The following is a 19,392-nucleotide window of genomic DNA, read 5'->3' on the forward strand; positions in this document are numbered from 1 at the left end:
AGGGAGGATTAGCCTGCATAGCTTAGTTTAGGGAAAAAGTGAGATAACTCAAAGAAAGATTGAAGATTTGGAAATTCAAGGGTGACAACTTGTATTTGAAGATTCAACAATTTATCAATGAGCATTTCTTACTCTCTCTCTTCTTTTCTTGCTTTAAATTAATTGTTAGCATTGTTTAATCTTCATGTTTAATAGTTAATCTAGATTAGACTTTTCTTTTCCTCTTTGTTTCTTCTTGTTTGTTCACTAGATCTTGATTTAAATTATTTATTTTTGTTAGGTTTTTGCTTTTAGATTGGTGATTTCTTGCTATTTTCTCCATGATTAGAATGACTAGTAGTGTAATGGGTAGTGAATAGTTAATCAACTAGGATTGGGAGTAGCCCAATCGTTGTTTCACTACTACAAAAAAGGGCAAACATAACACCCCTAAATTAACTCTTATTTAAGCAAATGTTATGTAAAGTCTAAATTTAACATTTTAACCGTGTAACTGTTATCTTAGGTTGTATTAAGAATATTTCACTTAACACCTATCTTGATGTGTGTTATCTTTGCTATATGATGTTTTAATATTTTTTGATGAGAATGATAAAAAATGTTATCTATGTTTTATTATTAATAATAATAAATTTGTGAAAATAATTAAATTGAAAAAAAAACTGCCACATCTAAAAATTAGGAGCATACGTATCCTTGATGTTTTTGCTCAACACCGCCCTTTTCAAGTTCAGTTACAGTTGCCACTTGTTGTGTTTCCCTCACCATTACTACCTCCGGTTCCCTTTCTACCTTCGGCTCTCATCTCCGACGGCAATTCGCAATTCGCAATTCGCACATTCATTCGGCCAGTGACAAATTCCATTGCAGCAGACAAATTCATTCGGCCCGTGACAAATTCATTCGGCCCGTGACGAATTCGCAATTTCAATCTACCTAGCAACCGTTTTGGGAGAAATCGACTACTACAATCGCCTTTGTTACCAGCAATTTACAGGTAATTCTTAATTTTCAAGTCCTTGGTTATTCCTAATACACAAAGAAATTGATTTTGGTGGCTTTATTGTTTAAATTTTTGTTAATTGAATCAATTTAACTGTTTCTTGGATTGGTAATTTAAAATTAAATTGTTTAGTTACTATATTGATTTTCTGAAATTGCCAAATCTGTATATAGAATGTCGTATGCTTGTGGAGTTCATGTTATTTTTTTGGTTAAGAACGAGCAAAACTGCACCTATTTCTGTATTCAGAATGGAATACAACACAAATTGCAGTGTACAGCTATTCCAATGACTCTTGCATAATTATTCACAATGAAAATTATAGTGAACTATATGATGCAGTATGGTGTGTACTTGGACAGAGCATAAATGTACTCTTCTAGCTTTAAGATAATTATGTATCATAATTAATGTGTCTCGTCTTGATTGTGGGAGTAACAGGCAGGGTAGAGTAGTTGTATTGCCCAACACATATGATATCACAAATCAACGATTCAACTAGGTTATCTGTATTCATTTGCTATCATCATTGGTGCACTTGAAGTAATCCTTTTAGTTGCAGGGTGGCTGCTTCTTTTCAAGAAGCATGGCTGCTCAAGACTGCAACGAGAACATTCAAGGAAGTCATAGGACAAGGAGGGTTTGGTGCTGTTTACAAGGATATTCTGGCAGATGAGAGAGTAGTTGCGGCGAAGAAACTTGGAGATGTTGTTCAAGGAGAGGAAGAATTTTGGGCAGAAGTGAGCACAATTGGTAAAATCAACCATATGAATCTAGCTAGAATGTGGGGTTTTTGTTCCGATAGAGAGCATAATTATTTCTGTATTCAAGTTGCTTTGGACCATAATTACTCACACCACTGCTTGAATCAATCCTTGCAATAAAAAATTCATACCATGACCAACATCATTTAGAGAAGATTATGCCGATCACAAATCACATGGATTCAGGAGCAGATTATGCCAATCACAAATCACATGGATTAACTTGACATAGTTAATTTTTAGGAACACACTCAGGAAACTATTCAACCTTATGGCTTGTTATTTTACTTGTAATATTAGTTATAAATTTTTTGAGGACGATCAACCTGCAAAAAGCAACTTCATGGCAGCAGATTCTTCAGGCTTCAGAGATGTATATATCCAGTGCTCTTTAGTTTTGATTTATGGTTGTTACAAAATTCATATATAATTGACACGTTAGATGATATATTTCAGTTTGAGGCTTCAGAATTAGATGATGAATTTGGAAATGATCTATATGCAACAATCCCTGAGATGACAACAGGACAATCAAGCAATATTGCAGGACTCTGCTCCTGCTAGCAAAGTGGATGAAGACAGCAAAATTAAAGCTTTTATTGAAAATTCTGGTTTTAACTGGCAGCGGTGTGACATTTATCTATATCTACTTCTGTCGGTGCTGTAGATTCAGTCACATTTCTACTTTTCCCAGTACTGATTGGAAGTATCTTGTAAATTTGCAGTCAATCTTTTTATGGTTTTGGCCCTGGGAGAGGATTCGGAAGAGGCGGAAGGGGTGGTCGAGGTTTTGGTATATCTAAAGCCTTGTATGCATTACATAATTGTATTATTATTAACTTCACATATATGCTCCTGTTGGTGGCAGTAAACTGCTAGAACTAAAGGGGATTTATGATTGTTGTCAACTCTTATATTTGACTCTTAGTGAGTAAAAATGACTCTTATTGGTAGTTTTGCTTGCTCTTGATTAGGTCGAGGTGGTTTGGAGCGGAAAACACCTCCGCAAGGCTACATTTGTCATAGGTGCAAGGTTCCTGGTAAGTTCTTATCTGTTCATGCTCATTATTTGGTTGTTGGATTTCCAACATTGTCATAGATGTGGATTGAATATGGATAATTCTTTATAGGCCATGTTATCCAGCACTGCCCAACAAACGGCTTGTATATTTGACTCTTAGTGAGTGAAAAGAACAAATCTTAGTTTTTTATCCAGCACTGCCATCGTCCTCAAAAAATGTAATATTACAATTCTGAAGCCTGAACACACTCAAGAATCACCAATCAAGTACTCATCCTCAGATGCCAATTTATAACTATTCAAGCTTCACAATTGAAACTGTGTAACTAAAAAAGTATAAACACACTCAGGAAAACTATACAGCCAAGATGAATACTTGTATCGATCTATCTGTACTAACATAAGCCCTAGAGCTCGGTGAGGCCCTGCGACGACTGCTGCTTGTTACACTGTCTACGCGTTAGCTTTTCGTGATAAAGATCGATCTTTGTCAGCCTCTGACTCTAATCTTCTAGATTTATCACCATGAAACACATCATATACATCTGGAAGCTCTAATGGTTTCCCTTCAGCTGCTCACGTTTGCAGCTTGCTTGTTTCTAAGATAGCTGAATCCTGCTTTTGTTTGCTACTTGATATTTACTTACAAAGCAATTATATATTTGTAGGGATATAAAGCGATAAAAGAAGACAGATTTAGTAGTATGCAAGTTCCCAAGGTAAATATAGAGGATGATTATAATAAAGGTCAAAGTATCGATCAAAACATTGTAGGGATATATAGCAACAAAAGAAGACAGATTCACAGGTAGTATGCAAGTTCCCAAGGCAGATATAGAGGACGATTCCAACCAATTGATGAAACAATCTTAGTTCATTTATCATGCTTTAGTTGACTCTTAATTGCTTTTTAGCCTATTGACTTTTGTGGGATAGAGGTTTTTTTCTAGTTTCCCTATATGTGAGCTGTGTGCCTTCCTGGTTTTCCTTGAATGGTTTATTGGCAAATTTTGTGCCATTAGATTCTGATGTAGGCCTTCTGGTCTTCCTTTGTTGCACAACTTTAAGTTCTTATCTATTCTTTTTGGTCCTGTTATGATAATGGGTGTAGCATGTTTTTACACTTGCAGGTTGCTGCTGACATTCCTTCACTGAGGAAGGAGTTGGAGGTGTCTGAAAGAAAAATAGGGAACTTGAATAAATCCTTCCATGCTTACAGCAAGGTCATGAAAGAACTAACCTGCATTGAGATAATTGTTCCTGTCAAGAATCTTCTCAGGAAGAGGGTGGCTTGTCGATCACTGCAATCAGAATTTCAGGTCTACTGATATTATTTCTTTCAACCATCAATAATCTGAATTAAACCTTTCCTGAAACGTCACATATCTCATGCCACTAGCTATGTCAAGTGGGGAACATAAAGGATGTGGATGGAAAACCAAATATTCTTTTCGAGCATGCTGGCATAATGTCCCAGAGGTTGGTTTCATGTTGGAGTTATGTCAGCCTCTGACTCTAATCTTCTAGATTTATCACCATGAAAATCATCATATCCATTTGGAAGCTCTAATGGTTTCTCTTCAGCTGCTCATGTTTGCAGCTTGCTTGTTTCTAAGATAGCTGAATCCTGTTTTTGTTTGCTACTTGATATTTACTTACATCTGCTCTTCATTGCTCATCTTCAGTTTTATGCTTATATTATGTGTTGTGCCTGTTTCAGGCTGGGCAAGAATCCTTCAGATCTATCATTAGATGATACTACAGAGGAGCAGCTGGGGCACTTCTTCTTTATGATATAACAAGGTAAATCTGGTTTTTAAGGTTTTAAATTTTATTGGGTTACTACATTCTTGTTGATTGTGTCATTAAATTGCACTTGGTCTATTTTAGCTCCTATGAAACCTGTGTCCAGTAGCATTAGATAAAGATAGAGATTTGGAACTTTCTGAAGATGGTGAGATGATTTCACTCTTAAAGCCAGTCAAACTTGTCTGAATCTTGTCACCAAATCTTGTCACCAAATCTGAATTTAAGTCAGAAATACCTCTTCAACTGCATTTTCTTTCAGACGTTCTGAGTGTCTCAATGCCTTGATCTCTACATGAGTTTCTCCTAATTCCCTATCCTTCTGCAGCATAAACAGAAAAGTATACATAAGATATCCAGAAAAGAACTATAAGAGAACATCATATTACAATTATAGAGATATTACTTCTGCTGCCATCTGACTGTGCACTAGCTTATGATAGCAAACATCCTACAGTTTGAAGGACGGTCAAGTATAACTACAATTACTGGATCTAACGTGGGTATAATTGCTAAAATAATTAATTTTGAGTCTGCTACCCCATTCCCATATAAAAAGTGAAGGGAACTCAACCAAAGAGGTTAATGCTAGTTACAAGGCATATTATTGAAGGAAACTCAACTAAAGAGGTTAATGTTATTTGCAAGGAGCATCATACATTTGTGAAATGCACAATTATTACTCGCGCCATGTCTGGAAAATCTTACAGCAATACTAGGGAATGTAGCCAATATCTACATTCGTAAGCAAAAACAAATTCATAAATCATTCACTACAACCACTGACTGCATATAGTGTCTTCAGCAGCTTATAGTTTAACCTACTATTTAGGTATACAATTTGACGTCTGTTGTCCCAATTTGAAGCCTTGTCTATCTCATGTAACATGCGGATTCACTAAATTGCTTTCACTGCTCCAAGTCTCCAACAACAGTCATCACAATATACATCCCAAAATTATGACTCACATAGAGCTCACCAGGATCCCTACATATTCACCTAATAACAATCTTTTCACTTTTAATATTGAGTATTTGTTTTTCATGATATTCCCTGTGATGTAATGGTAAGTAGTGTATGAAACTTTAAAAAAAGACGAAGGGCACTTGTTATTCTTGCATTAATGGCGTCTTTCAAGGAGAAATGAATTAAATTTATAATTATGGGTCCACGTTTTAGCCTTTTGATATTAGAGAGAAGAATTTTGATATTGTTGGACAAGTTCAATTCCAGTAAGAGGAAATTTATTCAACACTGAATTGGCCTTCTCGTTGCACAGGTATAAGGTAAATCTAGTTGCCTTTTCAAAAGCATTCTGCAGGAACCAAAGAAAACACTCCATAAGAATGTGAAAAAACATATTATCTAGAAAATGTAGATATCTGTCTCATAGGTTACATGCACTTTAATTTCAGTTCAGGTTAGCATCAAAAATTCATGTGGACACTTTATAGTTCAGATCTAGATATTTCTTGAGAAAGTTCTGTGGAGATTGGGTGAAAGAAAATATAAACTGTAGTTTTTTTGTCAATAATATGATATTCATTTCTTGGCCTAGTTTATTTCTTTTTGAATGTGTTACTTCTAGAGAATTTTCATTCCATTGATTCTCCTAATCTCCTCTTAAATGGTGTAGAGTGGCAGCTTAAGTTATGTAGGCATGTAGCTCAAAGTAGTTGCAGGTTATCTTATCTTTTCTTGATTGGCAGATTCTCGGACCTGATAGCGGTTGGCAACCAATTCCTCTGACAGAAGTTATAACTGCTGCTGCTGTGAAAAAAGCTTACAGGAAGGCTACAGTTGAGACGACTAGTTATTCCTGATAAGGTACTTGAACATTAGTTATAATTTGGCTTTTTTTAATTTCTATATGATTACGAATCTTTTAGACTGTAGATTTGTATCTATATTATATTAGAGATATGAAGAGCAATTTGGATAAATTGGTTGAAAATACTTGATTATTATATTATATCTGAATGATCTTGCCACAATTATGATAAATTAATTTGTGCATGATTAATTATAAAGTTTAATTACTTTTCAAGTTTTTGTATATGAGTACTTATTTTGTAATTACCTTTATTGTAGTACTATCAAGGCATTGGCCCAAACTATTCTCAGGAGAAGATTGATGAACTCAGGGAGTTGTGGATTACATATGTCGGAGATTAACACGAAGCACATATGATGAATGAGTTATAACTTTCCGCCTAATTTTTTTTAACCTTAATCCACTTTTGGACATACATTATATTTTGGATTTGGATATTGATATCATGTGGATGTGGCTATATATAGGATAGATTTGATCTTGTTTATGATTTAGATTAATATTGATATGTATATATAGTAGTTTTTTTTAGAAGTTTAGATTTATGAATATTAGTTGAATTATTTTATAATATAAATAATTTTGGAAGTTTGGAATATCAATTCAATTTATTGGTTAAGATCTTATGGGTTGAGTATTAATTATACAACAGATGCAGGTATTGTACCGTCAATGTCTGCGTGCTGCCTAATATATGCGTGAAATGATAATTTCATTATTTAAAAAAAATATAATAGATAACAGTTATAGGTAATACATGTTATATATGTTATAGGAAAACATAACAGTTATTCAAGATAAGTGTTATATATAAATAGCAAACATAACACTTATTTATAAAATGTGTTATCTAATGGCATAACATGTATTATAAATAACTGTTATGTTTTCTCTAGCAAACATAACACTTTCGTCAGGTGTTATGTTTACATTACATTGACTTGGATAACACCTCAAAACTGTTATGTAAAGCCTTATTTAACAGTTATCTTTGCCCTTTTTTGTAGTAGTGTTTCCATCCTATTTACATGAGTAGAGTTTATTGGGTTGGTTATGCTTGAGATTTTGCAATTTCAATTTTTGGTGTTGATTGGTGACTTAGTTGATGAGAGCTCCATCACCTTTGATCCTTTGTTGCCCATTTAAAGGTTTACTTTTATGTGGATGACCTTCATGATTGATTGATTTGTTGTTGCACATCACTTGTTGATTGGTATTAACTTGGGTTTGATTCAATTCCTAACTTGGCCTAGTTAGGTGATAACGCCTCGAAACATAGGTTTTGTTGCCATAATTAGGACTCTAAACTCCCTAACAACGATTTTAGAGGTGTTTAGGTTTGTTTATTCCCTTTGCATATCCCCAGTGCATGTCAACCCCCTTGTATCTACTTGGTTGTTGGATGTGAACTTATGATTGTGGTGATTTCTCATTCCTAGTGCTTTTTCTATTTTGATTTCAATAGTTTATACCTTTAGTTTAACTAAAACTTGACGATTTCTTCAGTCTAGCTTATTGTCAAATTAACACATATTGGTGCACCTTAGTCCTTGTGGAGAAATGACCCTTGCTTGTCACTTTACTTAGTTTAGTGGTCTAGTTAGGTTTTGTTTGACTTTAGGAGACTAGTGACGACCTAGTTTTCCCTATGTCAATTGTAAGTTGTGATCACTTATGAAATCCTAAGATGAAATAAGTTCAATTGTGCATGTTTGCTTTGTATTATGTGTTGCTTGTATGCGTGTCACAATAAGTAATAACTTGTAAAGAACGTAAAGTGTAACAAGTATAGTTGTAGACTTTAGACTGGTGCACGTCTAGAGTTGGACATTAAGAGTTGGAGTACATGGTGGTAGCCCATGGCTTTTTACAAGAGATGGATTGATCACCATTCCTTTTTCAGTTAGCAAAAGTTCCTCGATATCGCAGATCAATCTGAAATGCGTTGTAGTGCCTAGTAGCACCCATATTTCGTCTTTGTAGATGAAAGCATTAGTAGATAAGACAACTCAGTTCCAATACTATTCCATTAAAGTAATAAAAGGATGTTTAGAGTTTTGTTCAGTTAAAGTTATCTGCAGCTTATTATATGATTATATTATTATTTATCCCTGCATATTATTCATTAGTATCATGTTAGGAATGCTTATGTTATAGTATGTAGTACTCAACTTTGCTGATTACATGCTTTGTTTGTGATTGTGATCATGGCTTTGCCTTATTGATCCTATGATGACCCATTCTGGTGAGCAGATTCAGTATAACATTGACATTACTGGTTCGCAGATGTGCATCATTGGGAATCTGGAATGGAGAGAATGTGTAACTAGTATATTTTACTTTTCTGCATTAATAAGAACATATTTTATTAAGTTTGTTTGAGTAGATTCACTTAGATTGTTTGATTTCTAAATACCTATTTATTTACTTCTATATAATAAAGTTGAAAGATTAGTTATTTGTTTTCCGCTGCAAAATTCTGAATAAGCTGATACGTTATCACACGGGCGATAATACTTCGGTAATTCTCTACTTTTATATTAGAAAGGTATTTCTGAAAAGAGAGCATTATCGGGGTGTTACACACCCTGAACTCAATCTTTGGTTCATTTTGACCATATATGGAGTCTAGACGGGAAAATCTACATTGGACAAGTCCTTGATTTGTCCTTACAGTTTCCCAATATCCAATTAGGTTTATGAGTCTTTCTTTAAAGACTTGTTGGCAACTTTAAAACGTTTTCAATATAAAAACCTTTACGGTGGGGTAGTCAAATATAAATACGCGCTCATCCCGCGTAAGCCAAATAAAAACTCGCCTTTAGTAGGCTCGACCTTACATGGTAGCGAAGAGACAGAGAAAGGGGTAGTTGGGCATGGGTGACAAGAAGCAGTTGGGGGCTATGGTGGGGCTCCAGTGAGTGTGGCGGCACGACACAACACCGGCGACAAGACTGTAGAGGTGCGCGAGGAGGTGCAGTAAGAGAGAGGGAAAAAGAGGATGCGAGAGAGAACAAAGAGGAGCAGAGGTGGCGTTGTAGTGGTCGAAGGATGAAGGCGGCAGGGTGTTGGTGAGGTTCGCGGTGGTGGTACGAGCAGTAGCTCGAAATGGAGGGAAAAGTAGGTAAAATGGAGGAGTGAGAAAGTAGAAAAATTTCTTGGCTATTTGCTGAGTAATTATTCTGATTTTCGCTTGTGTTTTGATTGGTAATTTCTTGGGTTTTTAAAGAGCTGAAATTGAGTTTGGAACTTCACCATTGTTGGAAACAGATCTCTTTAGTCAAAATATTCATTAAGGAAGGAGATATGGTGATCTTCATTTCAGAATTTTTGTTGGCTCAAGGAGTTGTTCTTTGCTAACCTTGTGCTTGAAATGGGGCGTCTGGCTTTGAAAAACTTATAGTCTTGAAGTGTTTTTCTTTACTCCTACTGAGAGGAAGCCCGAAGAGAGGAAGAAGGTGGGATAGAGTTATAGAACATAAGGGTATTCTTGTTAATCTTGATAATATTTGTATCTCTTTTTCTTTAAGTATAAAGTAGTTGTTTCTATTATGAATTAGCCATGTTTAATACAAAAAACTTCAAATAAGTTATTCTAATACATTTTTTTTTCATATTTAACTCTTAATTTTTTTTTTAATTTAGGTAGATTTGATTTATACTTAATCTATTAATTGCAATAATTAGTAATACTTAAGTACGAGATATTTTCCTGTAAAAAAAAGTACGGGATATTACAGTATCACCCAACAATCACTTTTCTTGCCTAATTAAATTGTGCCACATCATAACTAATGGTACCTGACTCTTTCTTTTCATGAGTCTGAGGAATAAACTACAAATTGGAGTCAATCTTGTGTGAGTTTTAGTAATAAATAAAGTTAGTGGAAATCTGATGTATCATAGTCTATAAACTAGAAGAGAGCCCGAGGGATAAACATACCTGAGACTTGGGAAAGCACATGGATGATGTCATCATCTTGGTTGATGATGCTAGATTTATGTAGATCACATATTTTGACAGTCTTAAACGAGCCTTAGAATTTAAAAGATAAATTTAGTTGAATCTTAAGAATTCTTAACAAAATTTTGAATTATAAAGAGAATGATAAATTTTTGTAGAAAGTCTTAACCAGCCTATCCCAAATGGAACTTTACCCCCCAAATTACTTATTTCTCTAACAATAACCCACAGAGATAAAATAATTCCCCACTCTCAACTCTTCTTTTTCCCTTAATGTAGCCATTGTAACTCCTCTTGGAGCTTACTTTTTTTTCTTCTAAAATTCATAATTTTGAGCCCAAAATCTGTAATTGGGATCTTGGAGACTGTGGAAGAAGCGTGCTTGGGGGAGCTTTTCGTGTTTTGGATGCTTGAAGATGTAAATGTGCTTTAAATGCAGTATATTATGTTTGATTTGTGCATGATTTTGTACTTAACACCATTTTTTGACACTTGAACTTGTACTCATATATATATCATCAAAATTTATGATTTTGAATGTCCGTCTTCCATCTTCTTCAAGTACATGTTAGAAGTCTACCATTTTTTGAACTATATTGAAATGGTGGTGCTACCTTGCATTTCTTGTGGATGCACAAATTTCCAAGCTTTTATCAGGTTATAGTTCATGCTTGACCCTTTTCCAAAAGACGATTGTTAGGTTAACAACATTGTTGTTGTTAGTGGCGGGCCTTTTAAGAAGCAAGACTGGTCTGACTCCTAAAAGGTTTTGAAAATATAAATTAGTTCAGTTATGTTTATGAAGAACTAAAGCAATTGAACACCAGTAGAAAAACCTAATAACTACCTCAAAGATCCAATAAATAAAAGGCATTGAAATAATTATTACTTATTATTCTAATTCTACGCTTTCACTCTCATGATCCTCCCGCAAAACTGACATAAAGTTTCAAAGAATACTGACCGACTGAGCTAGACTTTATCACATCATCACTCATGTAACACCCCGATAATTCTCTCTTTCTAGAAATAACTTTATAATATAAAACATAGAGAATTACCCAGGCATTATCACCCGTATGATAACGTATCGGCTTACTCAGAATTTTGCAGCGGAAAACAACTTACTACAAATCAACTTTATTAAAACTTATTAAGTAAATGACAGATGTCTGAAACTAAAACACACCAACTTAATTAAACCTCAAACTGAAATAAAGATGTTCCTACGAAAACAACTTAAACCACGCTAGTAATATAATTAGTCTCTCCATTCCAGGTTCCCAATGAGATGCATCTGCAAACCTGTAATGTCAATGCAATACTGACTCTGCTCAAGAAGGATCATCACAAGATCAATATATAGGCAAAGCCATGATCACACACACAAACAAGCACGTAATCAGCAAAGCTGAGTACTACATATCAGACATAAATAATCCTAAACATGATACTACAAAAATAACATGCAGGAATAAATAATAACATAAGTGTATAATACTTTGCAGGCAACTTTTACTGAACAAAACTTGAACTAACTTTTTATCACTTAAATGGAATAGTTATTGGGACGAGTTGTCTTGCCTACTAATGTGAAATGCGGGCGCGACTCCGCATTTCAGAGTGACCTGCGATATCGAGGAACCTTTGAAATAAAGAGGGATGGTGATCAATCCATTCCTAGAAAAGCTATGGCACGCTCACCATAACCCCAACCCTTATGTCTAACTCTAGACGTGCACCAGTCTAAAGTCTATAACTTATTCTCATTGCACTTTACATTAATTACATTTTATTACTTGTGTTGACACAACCAATGCAAGCAAATAACACATAATTAATAATCACACAATCATAACAGAATTCCTTTTTATCTTTGGATTAACAAGTGATCATAACTTATCAACCAAGACTCCTTTACTTCCTCTTTAACCTTTTCCAACTTACTTGTTGAACCTAGCCAACAATAAACTTTACCTTTATATAGGTATATCTTGTACTTACCAAATAAGGTCCACGATCCTTATAAGATAGTAAATAATACTCAAAGAATACATGTAATACATGATTTACTTTAACTTATATTAATTCATTCATGAACTAATAAATAAACTACTCAACATGCTTGCATCAATCATTCCATACAAACATTTATAATCTGGTAATAAAACCACTTCTAAATCACATGCTACACATAGGTACATAACATGTAAAATAAATTCCAGCATCCACATATATGAACAAACAAGTTCCTATACATGATACTAATATTAAAATACTCTTAGAGTATGCTTCTAAATCACATAGCACGTAAATAATGTACGTACCTTGAATACACTAGCCTGTAGGCCACTTTTAAGTCGTTAAAAGTCTCCTACAACGAAATCTCCGCCTAGAAAATAAAGTAATGAAAATTAATAACTTGAACTAAAAATTCCAGCAGTTTTAAAACGATTAAAACCCCATGAAACACGTTTTAAAAATCGTTTTTAAGTTCCATACTTACGTTATTTTTAATTCCTAGTATAGTATAACTATTCTAGCAATTAAAAATCCTTAAAACACCATAAAATCATTCTAAACTGAAATTATAGCACTTATAAAATTTAATAAATCTTCAGAAAATATATTCAATACATTTAAAACTACGTACTAAGTAAATCTCATGATTTACACTTTATATATATAGTTTCTAGCAATCAAAACCCTAGAAACTATTAATTTCATGATTAAAACTAAAATAAACTTAACGTAATAAATCTGAAATTTATAATAAAAATAATCATGATGGCCGAAATTATTTGCATAAATAAAACAGTAATTCAATTCACAAATATGATAAACAATAATAAAAATAACATAAAAACTAGTATTTTAATGGAATCTTAGGAAGGAAGAAAGAAAACAACCACAACAGTGGAGGAAAGAAGGGCCGGCAGCACAACAGCCACGACAGGGAAACCGGCGGCAGCAGATTCGGTTCTTGAGAAGTATTCGTGACGTTTCTTGTTGAACAAGAAACGTTACTTGAAGAAGAAGAAACGAACTTTTGGAAGAAAAACTGAAGAACGACGCACAACCGAGAGGAGAGAGAAAAAGTCGAGTAGAAGAGAGAGAGAATGACGTGAAACTTGGAAAAGTAATGTGTAGGGTGAAAATATTTTGGGTTTCTAGGATATTTATATAAAGGCTTTTACTTGTAGGCTTAGGAAAAGAGATTTTAATTAATGAAACTTGATGACTAATAAGATGGGCTATTTAAGACTTTAGTCATCAAATGACTCTTTCCTTTTTTATCACTTTTGGGCTTTCGATCCCATTAAACTTCCTTTTCAATGTACTTTTGAATATTTAAAACTTTTATTAAAACATGCTTAATTAAAATATTTCTAATTTTATTAAGCTATGAAAAATAATTTCACTTGACTTTTAAAATAGTCAACCCTCTTTAAAAGTCAAACCATTTTCCAAACTCATTTGGATTTAAATATAACTACATAAATACTTAAATATATTTATAAATTTTTTTAAAATTGTGGGGGATTACAGTCTACCCCCCTTAATAGAAGTTTCGTCCTGAAACTTGACACAAAATCCTCGTACTTTCAAAAGTTTGAACTCCACATTTCGAAAACTTTTGAAGAAAGGTAGTGCCTCTTGTGCACCTTCCCATTTTTAAAACACTTGTGTTACTTATGAACACTTTTCTTATGCGGAGACTCTACTTCTTTTGCACTAACATGTGCAAATTGCCCAACATAGGCATACATATGCATGAAAATCTCATGAAAATAGACAAAAGCGCGAAATTTATTGCATTCTACCCCCCTTGAAGAAAATGAGTTACGCCCTCGTAACTCACCTCAAGGAATAGGTCTGGATACTTTTTCTTCATATCATCTTCGGCTTCCCACGTTGCCTCTTCTGACTCGTGGTTAGACCAAAGAACTTTGACAATATGAACATCTTTATTGCGCGTACTGCGCACTTTCCTGTCGAGAATCTTGACAGGTCTTTCCTCATATGTGAGGCTACTATCTATCTGAACTCTTTCAGGCTCTAACACATGACGCTCATCCGGGATATAGCGCTTAAGTTGGGAGATATGGAATACATCATGCATCTTTTCAAACTCCATTGGCAGTGCCAATCTATAAGCTACTTTCCCAATGCACTCCAAAATTTCATATGGGCCTACATACTTGGCATTGAGCTTGCCCTTTTTCCCAAATCTCATAATGCCTTTAGTGGGTGATACTTTCAAGAATACTTTATCACCTACAGCAAACTCATCTTCGCGACGTTTTAAATCTGCGTAACTTTTCTGCCTATCTTGCGCAACTTGAATTCGAGCCTGAATTAGTCGGACATTCTTAACAGTCTCCTCTATAAATTCAGTCCCCAAGACTATATTTTCACTAAAGTCATTCCAGCAAATGGGACTCCTACATTTCCGTCTATATAATGCCTCAAATGGTGCCATCTTTATACTTGCATGGTAACTATTGTTGTAAGAAAACTCAATCAAATCTAATTGGTCCATCCAACTTCCTTGAAAATCGATTGCACATGCTCTCAACATGTCCTCCATAGTCTGATTAGTCCTCTCAGTCTGACCATCGGTCGCAGGGTGAAAGGCTGTACTCATTTTCAATGTTGTCCCAAGGTTTAATTGGACCTTTTTCCAAAACTTTGATAGAAATCTAGAGTCACGGTCAGAAATAATGTCCTTTGGAACTCCATGCAATCTCACTATATGCTTGATATAGGTCTTAGCGAGTTGCTTCTTTTTCCATGTCTCCTTAATAGGTATGAACACGGCGGACTTGGTCAGTCTATCCACAATAACCCAAATGGTGTCATTTCCACTTCTCGTCTTAGGTAAGGCAGTCACAAAGTCCATAGAAATAGAATCCCACTTCCATCCAGGGACCTCTAACTAGGGGTGTTCAATGTCGGATATCGGATCGAATCGGATCCGAAAATTTCGGATCGGGGAAATTGCGATCCGAATCTGATCCGAAATTTTCGGATCGGATCACCAGGTTTTCGGATCGGATGCCTGGTTTTCGGATCGGGTCCGTTGAAATTTTTGAAAAATCCCGATCCGTATCCGATCTGAAAACCCGAAATTTTTTCTGGATACCCGATCCGAAATATCCGAAATCTTAAAATCGGATCGGATATCCGAAATTTCAGATCGGATCGGCGGATTTTCGGATCGGATATTTCGGATCGGATATTTTTGCACACCCCGACCTCTAACGATTGAACCTTTCCCATGGGTCTCTTATGGTCTATTTTCACCTTCTGACAAGTTAGGCACTTAGACACATATTCAGCTACCTCTCTCTTCATGTTTGGCCACAATTGATAACCTTAAGGTCTTTATACAACTTTCACCCCGGGTGCACAGAATATGGAGTATTATGCCCCTCATCCCATAAGACGTCTCTTAAGGTCATTGCACTTCTGTGGTACACACCACCTCCCTTTGAACCTTAGACTACCATCATCATGAATCTTAAAGTCAGCTTCCTTTCCCTGCTTCATTTTCTCCTTTATCTTATCTAGGTGCTCATCCCCAACTTGACCCTCAATAATCTCGTCGAAAACCGATACTCCCAAAGAAACGGTACTATGTCTAGCCTCACTTTCCCCAGGATTTAAGATTTTAGGCTCAACCTTTGCATATCACGACAAAACTCCTCAGGGACTATCAAAGTACTCAAATATGACTCGATTTCCTACTCAAGGCGTCAGCCACCACATTGGCTTTCCCCTCATGATACTGGATGTCTAAATCATAATCCCTTAATCAACTCCAACCATCTTCTCTGCCTCATATTCAAGTCTTTTTTGGGTGAAGATGTACTTCAAACTCTTATGGTCTGTAAATATCTTACAAGTTGCTCCATAAAGATAATGTCGCCAAATTGTCAGTTGCGAACACTATGGCAGCTAACTATAAATCATGGGTAGGGTAATTAGCCTCATAAGGTTTCAATTGACGCGAAGCATAAGCTATTACCTTACCATTCTGTTGTAACACACAACCAAGACCATTTTTCGATGCATCACTATAGACCTCAAACCCCTCATTCCCATCAGGCAGGGTTAAAACAGGTGCAGAGGTTAAACGTGTAAGTGCAAGTGACACTCAAGAGGGGGGGAGGGGGGTGAATTGAGTGTTTGTCCGAATGTTGTAAATTTTTCGATTATAGTAAGAACAGTAAGGGAACAGTTCTCTAGCAGCGGAATAAAAGCAATGAATAAACAACACAAGGATTTAACGAGGTTCGACTTCTAATAAGTCTACATCCTCCACTCACTCACTCTTTTATTAATCAACTCAGAATAACAAAAGAATTACACTCAATCACTTATGCACCTATGCACAAGATGATTCCCCAACTTCCACCTATAGAAGTTCGACCCAACCACCAACTATGATGGTTCAAATGAAGTTGATCTCCGATCAACTTCCCCAGCAAAATGAACTCACAGAATGCTAAAATACAACCAGTTTTTTCTCTCAAAAACAAATAGCCTAAATACGCTTAGAATGAGAGTAGTTTTAGATCTATGTGGTATTAGGGTTTATGCTAGGTTTGAGAGCTTGAGAGAGAGAATGCTTTTGCTTAGAGTAAACTGAAAATATGCGTGCAAAAGCTCTACCGTTTGTGTGCTAGCAGAACTCCTTAAATAAGCCTTTGGTAAGTAAATGTTACATGATATTATGAGAGTATATTTTCCTCGAAAGTATGGAAATTATTCCAAGGAAAATATAATCACTGATTTTATTTGATATCAAATAAAATCAGTGTAATATCATATAACACACTTACCATACTTAAGAAATCTTGCTCACACAACAAACCATGCATCCGTGTATTTTGAAAATCAATTTTGCGTGGAAAGAAAAACTTTCCTAAAATACGAATGCATGAAATAAACCCTAGAGGACTGGTTCAGATCTGTACCCAGACTGTTCCAATCAACCAATTTTACTTGTAGTTGTGTATGACAAGTAACCGAGGTTTCTTGTCATCCACAACTAACTCATCTCTCTAGTTTCAAACCTTTATAGTGCATCAACACCTTTATACCACTTACATTGCATCTAAGACCTGAATGCTACAACATGATCTTGGTCTTCATGCAATTCTTCAAGACTTGGCTTCACAAGCTTCGTCTTTCTATCCATTGAACTCGTACTTTGGCACCTACACATGTAAACAGAAACATGCATGCAATATAATAGTTCAATGTGGTTTGTCATCACTCAAAACTCAAAACAGGGAACTCAACAAATTCCTCCTTTTTGATGATGACAAACCCTGAAGTTCCCCCTGCAAATAATATCATTAGTTTTGAGAACTTTTTCAAACAATTTGAATTCTTAAGATAACAACTCAAGGCACTGGTCTCGTACTGTTCCTGCAGATTAAGCATCATTTACAAGTACACCCGTTCACAGTTTAAGAAAGAGTTTCTAAGTACCATAGGCAGATACTAATCAGACACAGAGCTCTTAGACTTAAACATGCATTCGCAAGAAGAACATCAGTAGTTGTTTAGACTTATTTCTAAGCCATTAGGGTGAAAAGAAGTAAAGTGCTTTGAATACACTCACTTCTAGACCACTTCTGATCTGTCACCTCTAACAAGGCACTCAGCCTTACTCTAGTTGCTGCAACACACACAGGTTGTAACACCAGACCTGCTTCCCCCTAAGATTAGGTGGAAAAGATCACAGAACTTCACACCTGCTTCCCCCTTTTGGCATCATCAAAATAGATCAAGGAACCAAACAAATTAACAAATAACAAAACACAACCAGTAGTTAAACTACCAATTATATGAAGTTCACGCTAAATAGGCAGCTCAAACAGCATTCAAGGGATGCTGATGCTACCATTGTTCCTGCAAAGTACCTAAAGCGACAAGTCCTGAATAATAGTTATTACAGACCAGTAGTAGACCAAATTACATAAGAACAAATGTTTTTGGAATTTGGGAAGGGGGGTAACCAGATATAAAATTCAATAAAAGAGAGGGGTTAACAGCAAAATAGAATAAGAAGAAAAGAGAAGAAATCAATCAGCTCCAGAGTCGTTTTCAGTCCCATCATCTTCTTCCTCCTCAAGATTCTCTAAAACATCTTCTTCATTTTTTTTTCTCCTCCTCTTCTTCTTTCTCTTCCTCCTCCTCTTCTTCTTTCTCTTCCTCGGAAACCAGTTCATCATCATCTTCATCACCAGCAGCATGGGATAACTCTCCCATTTCTTCAGAATCCTTTCTTGACTGAATGCCAGCTCTGTCAAGGCGAACCTTAACTCTCTTGTAGGATTCCTGAAGTGCAGAACACAACTCAGTAACAGTGGTCATCATGTTCTGCATCATCTGATTCTGCTTGCTCAACTGCTTTACCAAAGCATGAGTGGCCTGAACTGATTCCGTACTGGTCCCTGCACCAGCTGCATCACCCTTTGCTTCATTCTTCATTCTTCATTTTCAGAACACCACCTGCATATGTCATGCCCTTCTGACCTATAAACTGTGGGCCAGTTCTCCCTGGAGTACACATCAAGTCCCTTGTTTGGGACTTTGAGAATTTCAGCCAAAATCTTCTCAGATAAATTAATGGGAGTGCCCTTAACAAAAGCAAAGTAAGACCCATCGTCCTTAGTATGCATGTTTTCATAAAATTCCTTAACCAAATCAAATTCTTTTGCAAACAAAATAGACCATTTCTGAAATTCTAAAGCTTCCTTAACCTCATGCAAGAATTTCTGATCAACCCAACTCTTTGCAACAGAAAAACCAACCAGAATAGACCTATCCCTCAAATCATACAAAGGCTCGGGAGTGATAGACTTACTTTTCTTGGGTTTAGAACCCTCTGCAGCAACAATAGCAGGCAGCTTCCTGTTTTTGTCAGTTGGGAACTGGTTGGGTTCTGGTTCCTGCTCAATCCCCTTGCCTTTGGAAGTTTC

At 35.6% G+C, this 19,392-nt stretch overlaps 1 protein-coding gene across 2 annotated transcripts; it reads left to right on the top strand.

The window, feature by feature from the left end:
• The first annotated feature begins 705 nt into the window (after positions 1-705).
• Positions 706-7,000, top strand: LOC125497692 (uncharacterized). Of its 2 annotated transcripts, XM_048645352.2 has the most exons (9): positions 706-997; positions 1,566-2,140; positions 2,224-2,394; positions 2,493-2,560; positions 2,742-2,807; positions 3,919-4,107; positions 4,509-4,591; positions 6,305-6,422; positions 6,687-7,000. In XM_048645352.2, exons 3-7 carry the CDS (start codon positions 2,340-2,342, stop codon positions 4,542-4,544), a joined length of 414 nt encoding a protein of 137 aa, XP_048501309.1. In that variant the 5' UTR covers positions 706-997; positions 1,566-2,140; positions 2,224-2,339; the 3' UTR covers positions 4,545-4,591; positions 6,305-6,422; positions 6,687-7,000. The 2 variants fall into 2 exon arrangements, with proteins under 2 accessions (XP_048501309.1, XP_048501312.1); XM_048645355.2 differs by lacking the exon at positions 1,566-2,140.
• Positions 7,001-19,392: the final 12,392 nt, after the last annotated feature.

This window comes from Beta vulgaris, chromosome 1, assembly GCF_026745355.1.
Source record: "Beta vulgaris subsp. vulgaris cultivar EL10 chromosome 1, EL10.2, whole genome shotgun sequence".
Classification (NCBI taxonomy): domain Eukaryota; kingdom Viridiplantae; phylum Streptophyta; class Magnoliopsida; order Caryophyllales; family Amaranthaceae; genus Beta; species Beta vulgaris.